At 45.7% G+C, this 16,015-nt stretch overlaps 1 protein-coding gene across 5 annotated transcripts in view; it reads left to right on the forward strand.

Annotated features, from left to right (window-relative positions):
- The window catches only part of LOC135528381 (pleckstrin homology domain-containing family G member 5-like), a 65,340-nt gene that overhangs the window by 38,657 nt on the left and 10,668 nt on the right, over positions 1-16,015 (forward strand). For 4 of the 5 annotated variants that reach the window (XM_064957426.1, XM_064957427.1, XM_064957429.1 and 1 more), the window contains 6 exons: positions 1,382-1,523; positions 2,496-2,595; positions 2,869-2,929; positions 3,356-3,447; positions 3,882-4,018; positions 6,414-6,604. In XM_064957426.1, coding sequence (XP_064813498.1) covers positions 1,382-1,523; positions 2,496-2,595; positions 2,869-2,929; positions 3,356-3,447; positions 3,882-4,018; positions 6,414-6,604 — 723 coding nt within the window. The remainder of the gene's footprint in view (positions 1-1,381; positions 1,524-2,495; positions 2,596-2,868; positions 2,930-3,355; positions 3,448-3,881; positions 4,019-6,413; positions 6,605-16,015) is intronic. The other variant, XM_064957428.1, reaches the window with a different exon arrangement.

Consider the following 16,015-nt stretch of genomic DNA (forward strand, 5'->3'; position numbering starts at 1 on the left):
TTGGACTTCTTAAATCTGCTTGCGTATTATTATTATTTTTCTCCTCCTTCTTCACGTTTATCTCTATACTGGGACTCCTTCCTTGGCTTGGCCTGTCTTAACCTCACAGCTACTCCTCCCCCCGGCCCCCAACCAGGTCCTCAAAATACTTACTGGTACTTAACCTGGCTAGACATTGAGAAGTATGGATTAATTAGGCAGCTTGTGGCTGTTTCCCAGGGGGAGAGAAAGGAAAGGACTCTGTTAGTTAGCGTACTGGAGAGGTGGTGGATTTTGTAGCTGAATGCCTGGGTGCTTATTGGCCTAGAGATGGAGCCTGACTGGCTGGCTGGGGGACAGTGCTGCTCTCATCCACTCAGCCGGAAGGTAGGTGGAGGGTGAGAGCACAACAGGGGCACATTCCTGTACGCCTCAATTAATTAAACCAAAGTGTTCTTGACTGTTTTCCAGAGATTTAAATGACAGCTTAATGGCCCTAGCAGAACATATGGTATGAATGTTTGTGGATAGCTGGAGTTGACATGCTGCATCTTTGTGTTGACAGGTACTTTATATCCATGCATGGAATACAAAGCCTACAGGTGTATTTATTGGCTTGTCAACGTAGGAAGAACATCCAACAGGGCTGTGTGATTGTTATTCGACCTGCCTGATTGGTAGCTTGTGGGAAAACACTTGTTGTTCTGTCTCTGTGTGTGTGTGCTTGTTTACATGAAGGCCCCCCCGTCCCCCATACACGCATGCTGTGCGCTGTGTGATACTAACCTTCAGTCCTGAGCAGAGCACACCGAGACAATGACAGGAACTACATTACCAGGACCTAAATTGTATCTCCCCAAACGTCCTCATTCCCTGTATAGGAGTCGGTCTGGGTTTTCGTGGTGCTCAGGGAGGAGAAGAGGCTGGAGAGGGGGAAACCCCTACCCATGTCCTCCACCCCCTGGGCCAGGGATGCCACCCCCTGGGGCTGCTGTCCTCTGGAGGGGCTGGTTGAGGGGGAGGTCTGTCTGGGTCTGGCCACAGGTGGAGAGGGCCTAATCCAGCTCCCTTCTGCTGTCTGTCTGTGCCTGACTGGATGGCTGGCTGGCTGGCTAACTCTAGTCAGAAGACCTCCTGTGCGCTGTGTGATATCAAACTGTGTCTGCTGCTTCCATGCCCCTGTGATGGTGTAAACAATGGCTTGGGTCCTGGAGCAGTAGTCTGTCTGTCCTGCTGATGTAAATGTGTCGTTATACTTTGACCTGTCTCTCTGTTAACCTACTTGACCTCCCCGGGCTAATTGCGAGCTTGGGGAGGAAGAGTCTGGCGCGCAAGGCTACTGGCCAGGTCGATTGGTACATCTGCTGTGCTGACCCTCACCCCTCTCTCTCCCTCTCTCCAGGTGTGCCACCACCCAGAGTGCCTGGACCTGAACAACAAGCGCCCTCTTCACCTTTGTGAGTCATGTGACTCCCGCTGCCACCCGGAAGACACAGAAAACATGCACTTTGACCGACACCCCCGCTTTGACCTGCAAACCCAAGGTACACAGCACTACCCACCGCAACACGTACACACCCAGACTTCCTCTCCATGACATTTAGTGCCCGATCCTACACTCAGGTCAGGTCATATGCAGGGGTGGGAGTAGTGAACTACATGTAGTTCAATTAGGAATTGAACTACATGTTGTCGTAGCTTGGTGGTAGTTTAATTGATTCAAATCTTTGTAGAGTTTTCAGTAGTCAGCTTCACCACTTACATGGCAGAAAGGTAACTTACTGCTTTTCTTTTCAAGTAGGCAGTCATTTCCTTTCTTTTTCGGCATCAGACCTGCCTAATTCTCACTTGAAACAGTTTTTTTTGTGTTTGACAGACTAAATGGCACATTCTGTCAGCATCTGAATCCAGACTGATCTGTTCTTGCTATTTTTGTAGTCTATGACATTTCATAATTGGACATGATAATTTTTCACAATGTAGTCTCTTTTCGAAGTAACTATATTTTTCCTAAGAGTAGCTTAACTTATATAGCTTAACTTCTTCCAGTGTGAAGTAATTGCTATCTTGGTAAACTCTCTTTTTTCAGAGTAGCTTCCCCAACACCGGTCGTATGATAGGTCAGGTCAAGGTCCCCAGAGCTGCACTTGTATCGAAACTGTTGAGTCAAAGAAATGTATTTCCCCAAACCATATTAAATGCATAAGAATACATTCTAGACCATCTTCCTGTTCAACCACTGACTTCCTCCACCCGGGATTCCATTATTTATTTTTTTTCCAACTGTGTTCATGTAAGATATGAAGCTGTCTGACTTCTTCTGTGCTCATTGAACTCATGTGTTAGTCGCGACTGCCTTCCACAGAATTGACAAATGTTTAGAATTTCCTTTTAATATTTCGTCAGGCGAGATTAAACTGGAAGTACCTGTGCTATTAAGGAAAAGTGTTATTATTAAAGAGTGTTATTAAAGATCTCTAACAGATATTCTATGTAAACCCCCCCCCCCCCGAAAGGTTCCATCCTGGCCCGGAACGTTTCGACGCGCTCCTGTCCCCCCCGCACCAGCCCCCCCTCTGACCTGGAGGAGGAGGACGAAGGGGCCAACGACCGAGGGTATGTCACTTCCGTTATGTCAACGATCCAGACATCATCATCATCACTTTGTCTGTCTGTCAGCATGGCGCTCGTCGTTTCGGTTTGAAGGAGAAAATGTACGCTAGACGAGTGAGGGGAGGCATCTTTGATGGCACTCTGCTCTATTAATATACGATAGTTAGTGTTGACCTGTTATTCCATAGGTGTTTCATCACGGGAGTTAATATGAGACTGATTTGTTCAATATTTGTGTCAATTAATGTGCAAATGACTGTTGTCCCCCCCCCCCAGGGAACGTAAAGCTGGGGGGTTGAAGTTGGTGAAGAAGAAACCACGGCGACGGCACACTGACGTGAGTATTGATGCAGGCGGGCAGGGGTGCGACGTAGAAATACACCCCTTAGGAAACCACATCTCTCTACCTCAGTTCCTAATAGTATTGAGTCAAGTCTGTTGGGCTGAACAGAGCTGTCTTGTTGTATGTGGTGGGAAGTTGTAGGTTGTATGATGATCACGGTGCCAACATGATTGCAGGCTTCATGCAGCAGCCAACATGTGTCTCTGAGGTCGCGTTAGTTCTGTGTGGCAGCCAGGGAGTGATATATATATATATATAAATGGTCTCCGACGGGCCGTTTCTGAGTAGTCTTAGCCAGCCTGCTTGCTCGTAAAGGGCCTCCCTGTGCATCTACTGAGAAAGAGATCACTACGGGCGTTCTGACTGAGCTCTTCAGTTCGACGGCCCGTTAACTTCCAATGTGTCTGTCGCCCCCTGCAGGATCCCAGCAAGGAGTGCTTCAGCCTCAAGTTTGATCTGAACGTGGACATTGACACGGAGATCGTCCCCGCCGTGAAAAAGAAGACCCTGAGGTGAGAAAGAAGGTGGCTGGGGGGGAGTGGTGGTGGGGTCATTATGAATGGTTTGACTAAGCCTGTAGGGGCAGGGGTCATCAAACAGATTCGGCCACAGGCTTATTTCTTTTCTTGAGCGGAAGGTCAACATGGAACATAATTACAAATCATTTGTGGACTGCAAATTGACAGCAAGAAGCCCAAATGGATATAATAGTTGATTTAAAACCTTGCTTGCTTTTGTATACTATCACATTTATCGAGCTATTATCCGTGGGAGTATTTTTGGAACAGAATTCCAAAATGAAAAATAACTTGGAACTGATTTTCTAGTGTTTTAACAGTAAAAAAAAAGAAAGTCCAACAATTAAACTTGGTAGAACAAATACAGTCACAGTTAGGAAACCCTGTTGGTCTGTTAACTCTGTTCACTCTGTGTTCCTCTATTCCAGGGAGGTGCTAGGTCCTGTGTTTGAGCGCAAAGGTATTGAGTTATCCCGGGTAGATCTGTTCCTGGACCAGTCCAACACTCCCCTGTCCCTGAACTTTGAGGCTTACCGCTTCGGTGGCCACTATCTCAAGGTTAAAGGTAACTGCATCAGAGGACCGGTCAGCATCCATAAGAACACCACATCTTATTTTGCTTCCCTCAAGTTTCACAATTAATCAAATAGAATATATGAACTAAGCTCAGCAAAAAAAGAAATGTTTTTCAGAAAACTTAACGTGTTAATATTTGTATGAACATAAGATTCAACAACTGAGACATAAACTGAAGAAGTTCCATAGACATGTGACTAACAGAAATGGAATAATGTGTCCCTGAACAAAGAGGGGGGGATCAAAATCAAACGTAACAGTCAGTATCTGGTGTGGCCACCAGCTGCATTAAGTATTCCAGTGCATCTCCTCCTCATGGACTGCACCTGATTTGCCAGTTCTTGCTGTGAGATGTTACCCCACTCTTCCACCAAGGCACCTGCAAGTTCCAGGACACTTCTGGGGGTAATGGCCCTAGCCCTCACCCTCCGGTCCAACAGGTCCCAGACTTGCTCAATGGGATTGCGAACCGGGCTCTTTGCTGGCCGTGGCAGAACACTGACATTCCTGTCTTGCAGGAAATCACACACAGAACAAGCAATATGGCTGGTGGCATTGTCATGCTGGAGGATCATGTCAGGATGAGCCTGCAGGAAGGGTACCACATGAGGGAGGAGGATGTCTTTCCTGTAACGCACAGCATTGAGATTGCCTGCAACGACAACAAGCTCAGTTCGATGATGCTGTAACACACCGTCCCAGACCATGGCGGACCCTCCACCTCCAAATGGATCCCACTCCAGAGTACAGGCCTCTAAGTGTAACGCTCATTCCTTTGACGATAAAGGCGAATCCGACCATCACCCCTGGTGAGACAAAACCGCGACTCGTCGGTGAAGAGCAGTTTTTGCCAGTCCTGTCTGGTCCAGCGACGGTGGGTTTGTGCCCATAGACGACGTTGTTGCCGGTGAGGACCTGCCTTACAACAGGCCTACAAGCCCTCAGTCCAGCCTCTCTCCGCCTATTGCAGACAGTCTGAGCACTGATGGAGGGATTGTGCGTTCCTGGTGTAACTCGGGCAGTTGTTGTTGCCATCCTGTACCTGTCCCGCAGGTGTGATGTTTGGATGTACCGATCCTGTGCAGGATGATGATACATGTGCTCTGCCACTACGAGGACGATCAGCTGTCAATCCTGTCTCCCTGTAGTGCTGTCTTAGGCGTCTCACAGTACAAACATTGCAATTTATTTCCCTGGCCACATCTGCAGTCCTCATGTCTCCTTGCAGCATGCCTAAGGCACATTCACACAGATGAGCAGGGACCCTGGGCATATTTCTTTTGGTGTTTTTCAGAGTCCGTAGAAAGGCCTCTTTAGTGTCCTAAGTTTTCATAACTGTGACCTTAATAATTGTAAGCTGTTAGTGTCTTAGCGGCCGCTCCACTGGTGCATGTTCATTAATTGTTGGGAAACTGTGTTTAATCCCTTTACAATGAAGAGCTGTGAAGTTATTTGGATGTTGACTAATTATCTTTGAAAGACAGGGTCCTGAAAAAGGGACGTTTCTGTTTTTGCTGAGTTTATATTTTCCCCTGGAATCGACCTCTGTCTTTGGATATCGTTTTGATTCTAAACCAACCAAGGTACAATGCGTTTCAAATTTTGATTACTACCCTGCACTGACAACTAGATTTGTCGGGTTAACAAACCATGAAACAAACACTAATCTAATTGATTGTTCTATATTCGAGAATATTTGGCTTTTCTTTTTACCCGCAAGCTTTAAAAATGCCTGGGTGGGACAGATGGCAGGGCCTTAGTTTCCTGTCTCTCCCTTGGTTCAGAGGAAACTGGACAGGGCGTCCCCCATCTTGGATCCCTGCACGAGACTATTATCTGTAGCAGCAAATCATCTAATCTGTTTTTTATTTGTCACATGCGCCGAATACAACGGGTGTAGACTTTACCGTGAAGTAAGCATTTTAAGAGGCCTTTCCCAGCAATACAGAGTTTAAAAAGTAAGAAAATGAACAAGTGAAAATAGTTACACGATAAATAACAATAACGAGGCCTTATACAAGAAGTACCGAGTCAGTGTGCAAGGGGTACGAGGTAGTTGAGGTAATATGTACATGTAGGTCGGGGTAAAAATGACGAGGCAATCAGGATAGATCAGTGGAGGCTTCTGACGGGGAGCACAGTTCTTAATAATGGCTGGAACGGAGCGAATGTAATGGCATCATATCTGCTTTGATGTATTTTTCTTTATACAATCCTATGTTTAAGAGGGATTTAAGGCTGCCCACTAGATTAGAGATCCTGTTTTGGAGCCGGCAGAGCGAGAACTTCAAGAGGAAGCTAGAGCCAAAAAGAAAAGAACGTTGATACGTTTTAAAATTTTAAAACCCAGGAAGCTAACCCTCCCATTGTTGGTTCCTCCTCAGCGCGGCCAGGTGATGAGCTGAAGGTGGAGCAGGGGGTGAAAGACCTGCGGTCGCTCAGTCTGCCCAACATGAAGCCCTCCTTGGGGGAGCAGAGTCCCTACATCCTTACCCTCTGTAGTGAGAGGGTGGAGCACGGATCCCTTGGACGCAAGGAGAGCAACGTCGATCTGCTGGTCAGTGCAGCCTCTACAGTATGTTCTCACTCGCACACTACACTAAATCTTTCTCTTTTTCTCTCTCGCTCTCTCTCTCTCTCTCTCACACTAAACACAAACACATTCATGCCATTGCTAAATACATTCATACAGACACTTGTAAGCACAGGTAAACTATAAATCCTGTCTGTCTTATACACAGCCCCGGCCCACTCATCTCTAAAACCTCTTGAAACTTTTGTTGTGACTTCCTCCCACTTTCCATAATCTCACCCTTCATCCCGTGATGCCTTGTCTTCATGTAGTGGATCATTCTATGTGGTGATAATAAGCCAGTCAGTTACCATTACCTCATCCTCCATTACCTCATCCTCTATTTACCTCTATCTTTCCTCCCATCTGAACACTTAAACCCTGCTTATCGATTTCCTCATGACCTCTGTACTGTGCCAGCCTCCACTATGTTTCCGACTAGCCTGGGCTGTGCCAGCCTCCACTGCAGCCCTCTGAGCCTGCTGTGGGACTGGTGACCTCACGCAGGAAGAGGCACTGCCTCTGGCCACTTCCCCCCCAACTGACAGGGAGGACCAAGAAGTGTTCCCTTTTGGCCTGGAGAAGAGGTGCTGAGAGAGAGTGGCTGGCTGCTCTTTTGGACAAGGGGTGAACTGGCACCCCGGTCCTCTGTGCTAAACACAGGCACGCTTTCCATAGCTGTGTGTCGCGTGAACCGGGCTGACTTATTTTGACACCGGACAAAGAGAGAGGCTGCAACCTTCCCTCAATATAATGTCTGTGGTTGGTGCTATGCTCTTGCACATTGCTTTGAAGCTTGTGTGGACTAGCCCTCTGTGGTTACAGAGTGAAAAACAAGTCCATGGGTGTGAACAGTGACGCGGTAGCGTTGCGTGCCACTGAAAACATGGACGTGATGTCATGGCGGCCGTGCCCCCGGGCCAGGAAGCGGGTAGGGGTGGGGATAAAGCTGAGGTTGCTGTAATGTGACAGGGCTTTAGTGTCCTGTCTGTCTGTCTGTGGATGGGTAAGTCGCCAGCCTCAGACATTAGACATGGGCCCGTCTGATTTAGTCAGAAGCTTGGTCATACTGTTCATCTCCTCTCCTGTCTTTGTTTAGTTAGAAGTGCCTCATTCAGTCAACATTTAATGCTTGACAAGTCCCCTTCAGTGAAATTCATTGGCTCTTCTTGGCTACTAGAAATCCATCCGCAAAGTAATGTTGCCGGGTGCGACCGTTTTCTGTACATGTCATGAATTGTTGCGTCATCATCTCAAACCGACAGCTGTTGATATGATAACGATGCAATTCTCTTGGTTGCAATTCTCTCCGTGTCCTCAAGAGGGAGATAAAGAGTTGAGAAAGGCTACACACTTTTCATCCTGTAGGATAGGAGCTCAACACTGGGCCATGCATTTGCTTAATATAGCATTCCAGCAGAGCCCAGGGTCTGGTAGAGACTGAGGAAAAATGGAACATGCCGAACCTTATGGGTGTTGACTTCAGCCCTTTTTTAAATTACACACGGACCATTCCGAGCCTGGCTGGCTGCTCAGACCCTACAGAAGACTTTGCTCCAGGTAGTTTAAATATTTATCTTGCGACAGGATACAGCTTGGCATAACAACGAATTGAGCCAGGCAGGCTTCAAATAGACCAGGCAAATTCTGCTACTCTTAAAGGAGCGTCCGTTGTGCACGAAAAGGGACATTACACGTTTGTAATATTATGTGTGCCACAGAGCTCGGAAAGTTAAGAGGTGCAGGGCAACCGAGGATTTGCCTGTCGACTCGAGCCAAATTTTTCCGCTGCTCTATCGTTCGCTTACATACTTCAGTCTGAATCTGCCAGCGTTGAATTCGTTTGTGGTGACGACGGGCCTTTGTACAAAACAAAGTCATCAGCTTTTTTTTTTTTTTTTTTTTACCTTTTATTTGACCTTTTATTTGACCTTTATTTAACTAGGCAAGTCAGTTAAGAACAAATTCTTATTTTCAATGACGGCCTAGGAACAGTGGGTTAACTGCCTGTTCAGGGGCAGAATCGTCTCTCACCAATCAGAGAATCAAAGCCAATGACGAATGTTCAAAAACTTTGCTTTTCCTACGTGTGTTCTGGCTCTTGTCCAACCCATCGGTTTCTGTTTCCACATTGACCTTAATCACGAATACACATTATGCCCGTTCGCCCATTTCCACCTCCCCAATTACCACCGTTGACGTCTCTCACCAGACCAGAAAAGGCAAAGGCCTGGGATGGGCAGGGCTGTGTAGGGCTCATTGTCGTGTGATGGCACGTAGATACTCAACCTCCCACCAAATTCTGTGCAATGCTCACACAGTCCCAATGCAATCCCCATGCCCAGCCAGAGCTTAGCACTAACCCTCTGCCTACCTACCTAGCTAGCTCTGAGGTAGAGGATTCCTGGCTCCAGAGGTACTGAGCAAAGATTACTGGCACCTTGGGGCGGCAGTGTAGCCTAGTGGTTAGAGCATTGGACTAGTAACCGAAAGGTTGCAAGTTCAAATCCCTGAGCTGACAAGGTACAAAATCTGTCGTTCTGCCCCTGAACAGGCAGTTAACCCACTGTTCCTAGGCCGTCATTGAAAATAAGAATTTGTTCTTAACTGACTTGCCTAGTAAAATAAAGGTAAAATAAAAAATAAATTACTGGCACCTGGAAAAACCCATGGCACAAATGGTGGTATACTGGCAGGACTGTGTCTGCTACCTGCCAAGAGGTTAAGGTATTAGGCACAGGCTAAAGTCCAACATGTGTTTATAAACGTTTGACCAAAGGTGAAATTACTACTAGCATAAATGTGTCCCAAGAGTTGGAGTTTCATTTTGTACAGGCTTTGGAAAATGCTTGTCGCTGTGTAAGCCGAATGTAACTTTCGAATAGTACCAGTTATTGATCATCTAAGCTGTTGGCGACCCCAGTCACCTGGTTAACAATGAGTACTTCAAACAGAATGCGGTGGATGCTTGGTGTCTTGTTGCTTTACATTCCCTAGCTAGATCACATCTATAGCAGGGATCTTTGGACTTTCTTTAAGGTCTTTATGTCATTTGCACCATTTGGTTGCCATAGATAATAATACAACATTGCCACGGCCGGTTAACAGAACAGAGGAAATCATCTGAAATTCTGTTAGATAAGGGAGTCCTCTCACCTAACACCATAGACAAGGACGGATGGACGTGTGGGAGGAGGTGGAGAGACTTCCATGAGTCTTCCATCTAAAATCACATTTCCATCTGTGCTCTATTGTACCGGACTGGACTGCTTTTTCTCAATCAGGAATTTGTGCACCATTGCATTCCACAACAGTCATTGGTAGATGGGTTTTCATTCATATTTTCATTCATCCAATACAATACTTTTATGGGATACGACATACTGAAAAGAATCACCTGTTAGAAGAGAATATATTTTTTTGGAGAATATTAGTCTCTTACCCAAGGTCAGATGAGTTCACAGTGACAAAGCTTTGTAATGAGTCTGTATATCTGTCAAACGCCGTTTCATGAGCAGGTGAATCGTATCCTCTGTTCTGTTAACCGGCCGTGACAATGTTGTATTGTTATCTTTTCCCCCTAGACTACAGTAGTGATTGTTCTGCTCGGAATAGGCTAACCAAATGAACAGCTCACTCATTTCAGGCCGTCAAACCTCTGTGTGGAATACACAACGAGGACAATCCAGCAATTTGGCGCAAGAGTCGTTTGAAATAACGACGGGGCGGAGTCGCGTGCATTTGTGTGGGATCACGTTTGACGATCTCCGAGAGCACTTCCACCCCTGTTCAGTGAAATGAATAACCATTCATTTACATTGTTGCCATTTAGCACACGCTTTTATCCGGAGTGATGTACAAGAGCAATTAGGGTGAAGCACCTTTCTCAAGGGCACATTGACAGATTCTTCACCTAGTCGACTCAGTGATTCGAACCAGCCACCGTTCGGTTACTGGTCCAACGCTCTTAACCGCTAGGCTACCGGCCACCCAATTCACACATCTCAGCTCAACTAAAAAGAAACAAATTGACATATGAGTTAACTTTCATGTTTTTGTTCTTCTACTTTAATAGACAACTCCGCTGTGAAAATGCTGGATTTCGTTTGATATTTCATTGCTCCTGGATATTAGATGCTGAAGTATACATGCTGTGGTGTAGATGTGGTCCATCTTGGTGGTTCAACCAAGTACTGTAAAGCTGTGTCATTAAATAGTGCAATGCTGAACCGTGTCTTCAATTGAAACCCAAGTTGTTTATCTAACTATCCCTACCTGACATATGCATTTCTTATAGAAGGTTTGTTTATCCAGCATGAATGGGGATATTTCTGTGTACTAAGTGTGGTGTTGTGTGTAAAGTGGGCCTACTGTGTTTGTTGAGTATGCTGAGCCAGGTGGGGACTGAGGCCGCAAACAGCAGACATATCAGGGCTGGGAGCTCCGTTATGACTGGGAGGGGCTAGGAGCCAGTTCAACTGCTGCAGGAGCAGTAGCTGTGTGTTAATGTGTGAGACTTGGATAGTAGAGTGTGTTGAGGCTTCACGGGAGAAGGGAGAACACACAGCATTTTTATGATCTCAGTGTGATGGTTGACCTGCCAGGAGACAGAGAGATTCCGGGAACTACTGCTCTGGTGACCGACAGGAAGTAGCTCTAATCCTCCTCCACCTCAGCACTTTGGACACCCTCTCCTCTGTGGATTTTGGTTGGATTCTTCCTCTTTTTTTTTCTGAGCTGTCATGTTTTTTTGGATCTCGTAGAGTCTTTGTTTTAAATTCCAGACCTTCCTAAATGAATGGTGACATTTGGACTTGTTTTGCATCTACAATAAGTGAGGATTGAGAATGGTGCGTTTTAATCTCCTCTCGTCCTGGTATAGCTGGGACCTCCTGCATGTGGATGATATTCCTGAGGGTCTGCCTGAATCAGCCCCTCTCCAGAGCCCAACGCCAACACAATGTCCGGTGAGAGAGACAGACAGACCCACCCCCCCCCACACCGGGTCTCTGTACCTCTGTGCTTGTAGCGTTTCAGTTGATATTAGACAAGAGGCCAGTGTAATGTATGCCAGCTTAAATATAATGCTTAGGCAATGATTGCCGTCGTTTTGATTTGACACAACTTTACAGAGTAACTGCATGAGCAGAATTCTCAATCTGTAACCTTAGCCAAGGGGGAGATTTGTATCTGATTTATTGATCTTTTGGCCATGAGCATGATGGGGAAAACCCCAGCAGGGTAGTGTGTGTGAGATGAACAGTGGCGACTCCAGTCATGCTGGTGGGCCTCTTGTAGGGACACATTTGGAATCACATTCTGACCATTGGCCTGTATTATCAGTGATATCTGGTTTACCAAGTGATGGACAATTTAATCTCTTCCCCTTTTTATGTCTGTGGTTCTTTGTATCCACCATGGCACTGGCTATGGTCATGTGTGTGCAAATGCGTGTTTTGTCTTTTTTCATGTATTTGAGTGTGTGTGTGTGTGTGTGTGTGTGTGTGTGGGTTTGTGTCCATGTGGCCAGGAAAGTTAATGTCACACTGTTTTCCAATCGTTAATCAGCCTGCCTGATCATAGGGGCCTCTTTATCGCTGAATAACAACAGACCTGAAAGGCCAGTAGCGTGAGTGGTGGGGCCGCTACTGCGTGACTGTTTAGCTACTTTCAATACAATCCTCCGCCTCTCTGGGATTTTGGCACCTGAAAGACTTTCCCCATCAAAACCAAGGTTAAGACCACAAACGGCAGAGATAAGATAAGGAGCCGACACGAGACTTGATATCATTAACCTGCTTGGAGCTGACTGTGACTGCAGACTGCCGAGGGCCACCAACCCCAGTTCCCAGACCTGTCAGTAGTGTTGTAGGTCAGGGTCCTCTCTGTTATTAATGGAGGGTGACCGAAAGGTCTACACAGAGGCCAGGTGAAACTCATGTCAACACCATCGTTTGGAGAGGGCTTGGTTAGATAGACAGGGCCACACGGGGATGTTGGTAAAATGGTAAACACCATAGGTAAAATGGGGGGGCTGTTTAGTCAGGTGTTGACTGCTGCTCTTTTGAGTAGACGTGCAAATGGTTCATTTTAAGTAGCCTATGTTGAGAAACACAGGAGATAAATGCTAAAAGAAAGACGGCTACTCCAGTTGATTAGAGATGACCTGAATTTGATGGCTTGTAGTTGATCTGCCATGTTATGAGAAAGTATTTTCTTAGACCTATCTGTGTAGAATAAGTAGGCACACTTTATTTGTTGAAACAGGTACTACAAGGGATTTTCCCCTTCAGGTCAGTACTGGGCATTTGTTTCCTTGTTACAGTCTACCAGGAAAGCGTTGTGGAAAGTTGTGTCTTGACGTGCAAACCAAACCAGTTGATTGAGGAAAACATCAACCTATTGGGTTGGGAACTTTGATTCAAATTAGCGATGTGTCGTTCATGAACGAACAGCTCTATTTTCGGTGAATGTCGGGAATCGAATCCTATCTGTGAAAGAGCCGATCTTTTGGATCCCTGATTTGAATACTGCTTTTTGAGCTCCAGACTAGGGCTGTGACTGGAATTTTGGACGACAGTCATTGGTCAGCCAAGGGACCGAGGTTATCGTTATAATTGTGCGAATAGCAAAAATAAAAAACATTCTGATTCACATTTTCTCCTTTCCTTTGCTTTTGACTGCTGCTGCAAGGATGTGGGCATTGCCTAGGCAACCGAAGACTCCTTTGCTACAGCAACATGCTTGTTTTAGCAAGGAGGAACAAGGTTTAATTACATTTACGTCATTTAGCAGACACTCTTATCCAGATTAATTTACAGTGCAAATTACGGTTAAGTGCCTTGCTCAAGGGCACATCGACAGATTTGTCACCTAGTCGGCTCAGGGATTTGAACCAGCGACTTTTCGGGTTACTAGCCCCAAACTCTTAACCGTTATGCTACCTGCTGCCCCTTCGTCACATTGTAGAGTCCATGTTGCCGCCAACATTAGTAGTTGTACTGTCCGTGTTAGAGCATACAAATGCCCGCATCCGGTCTTCAGTCAGCTGTTCTTCCACACAAAAAAAACGTTTCATTTTTAACGACTATGACCAGGGCATAAAATTCACTTTTTGGTTCACCAGCCACTGTGGCAGGTAGATTTCAAAATATACCAGCCACTCAGATTTTTTTTTACCAGGTCAAAGATATTTGGCTTTGCCTTATTTACACCAACAAAACAAAAACATGGATGAGCATGCTTTGTTTCTAAAACAATATATGTATTCCTAGTAAGAAGTAATGTGGTATGTTTCATTTCAATTGGCTATTAACCAAAATATCAGATACAAAAATGTGTTCCTGCCCTTTTAATGGCGGAAGGTTACCGTGGTAGCGCGATTTGAGTCATTTTGAGAATGACTCTGACTAGTAGCAGCTTGTCTTCTCTTCCCTAGCAGTTGAAACTCATGCATAGAAAAACAACCTAGCTTGTGAACAAAACAAAACAATGTAAATAGCCAAGAAACACAAGGACAAAGTCTCACTTCAGACTTTCATTTCAGATCTATCAGACCAAATTTTATGCCGGTGTGCAGAGCTTCTAAAACAGAATATTTCACAAGGCTCTTCACGTGCGCACAGTCTGGCGGTGTTGGAGACCGAAGTGGAATAGGATTATATAGGATTCATAGTTCTTTGACTCTGTGCGACGAATTGACCAGCTATGAAACAAAACGGCAGAAACACTTTGAAAACAGCTACTGCAGCGTTTATTTTACTAGAAATGTGATCATACTTTTTTTTTTCTTCACAAATGTGAGTGGAATGCTCTCACTGTGGAGCTATGACCACCTGCCAATGTGGCTGGTGAAATAGACATTTTACCGCCAATGCCAGAATCTATCTGCGTTTGGCAGGTGGAGGGTGTTAATTTTAGCCCTGGTTATGATGGTACGGTAATTATGCCAGCCCTACTCCAGACAACAAAATATTTGTAGATGAGCTATAAAAACATGATCTGAAGATGGTAATTCCTCACTGCAGGAATAACCGGTAGTGAGGAGAGAGCCTCATTCTTTGAACACACAGCGTGTTAAAAATCTAGTTCTTGAATTTGAACACTCGTTTCACGAGCCGACAAAATGGTAGTCAACCTTTTTAGGCTTTACATTAGAAATGTACGGTTTTTCATACCTTTCTTTAATCAAGCACCACTGAATGAAGAGCTGTTTGTGAGCCAAATGAAGGGCTCTTTAAAAACATTTTTTTTTAAGGTGAACGGAGCCAAAAGATGCGTCTCAATTTAAAAACTTGGAATGACCATTCAAACCACAACAGAGCAAGACTTTGTGGTCATTTCACTGTGGTAAAGGCCTAAACTAGAGTTCTCACCAATTCAGTAATACATGTTTTTGTTAGCTCACTCAATGCCTCTTTTTTTTCTTTTCTCTCTCTCTCTCCTTACAACTGGAGACATTCCCAAATTAACTTGTATGTGACAATCTGCTTTGCTCCCAAAGGCAAAACTCTCCTTGAGTCTGTTTCTATATGCCTGGTACATGCGTCATACCAGTGACCGCCTGAATACATTTCTGTACAGCTGTATTGTAGACTAACACAGTTTTGTTTACATTCAGGAAGCATGGCAGATTTTGAATGATAAAGCTGTCAGTCAGTTTGGAGGGAAGTGCAGTGGTTTAAAAGGAAAGGAAAGGCACGGGGTGGGGCTCTGTGGGGGATTCCCGAACAGTCAGAACAAGGAAATTGGACATCAGTCGCGGCTCTAAACAAAGGGCCGAAGAGCCACTATGAACAGTTGGCAAGTATTCTGCAGCACCAGGGATCTGTTCTCTTCTACCCTGCAAGCTGTTGCTCTGTCCACGCCCCCTTTATGTAGATAAGTGACACACTCACACTTTTCCAGTAGCCCTGCCTCCTCTTCCTTTCCTCCTCAACACAATGGGCCAGGCAGGATCCTCCCGGTTGCTATGACTCCAGGACAGTGGCTGTGTGAAATGCTAGGGCAGGCAGCAGGCTCAGTCAGCACAGCAGGCGTCACCTCTCAGTGTTAGAACAGCGGTACTTGAAGGACTACCACAGGGACACACAAGAGTTCAAAGATGAGTCCTGGGGTGGTGCTCATGGTGTATTCATGGAGATAGAGTGGCTCTTGTGTCCTTCCTATCAAACATCAAAACCGTGGACTCTTTCAACTTGAGCAGGACATCTCAGTTCATAACTTGACTTCAAAAGCGCTTTTCTGATGGGGAACAACTTCTAGTTGTTGCAGCTGTCACTCTCTGGGGCTTTCCCCTCTTAGTCTAAGGGCTCTGGCTCTGAAGTGTGTGTGTGTATCGTGCATGTATGCGGAGAAGGACGAAGAGAGGTTCAACTTGAGAGAACACCGCAGCTGCTTCCGATCCGGTATGGG

The sequence above is a fragment of the Oncorhynchus masou genome, chromosome 33, assembly GCF_036934945.1.
Source record: "Oncorhynchus masou masou isolate Uvic2021 chromosome 33, UVic_Omas_1.1, whole genome shotgun sequence".
Taxonomy (NCBI): Eukaryota; Metazoa; Chordata; class Actinopteri; order Salmoniformes; family Salmonidae; genus Oncorhynchus; species Oncorhynchus masou.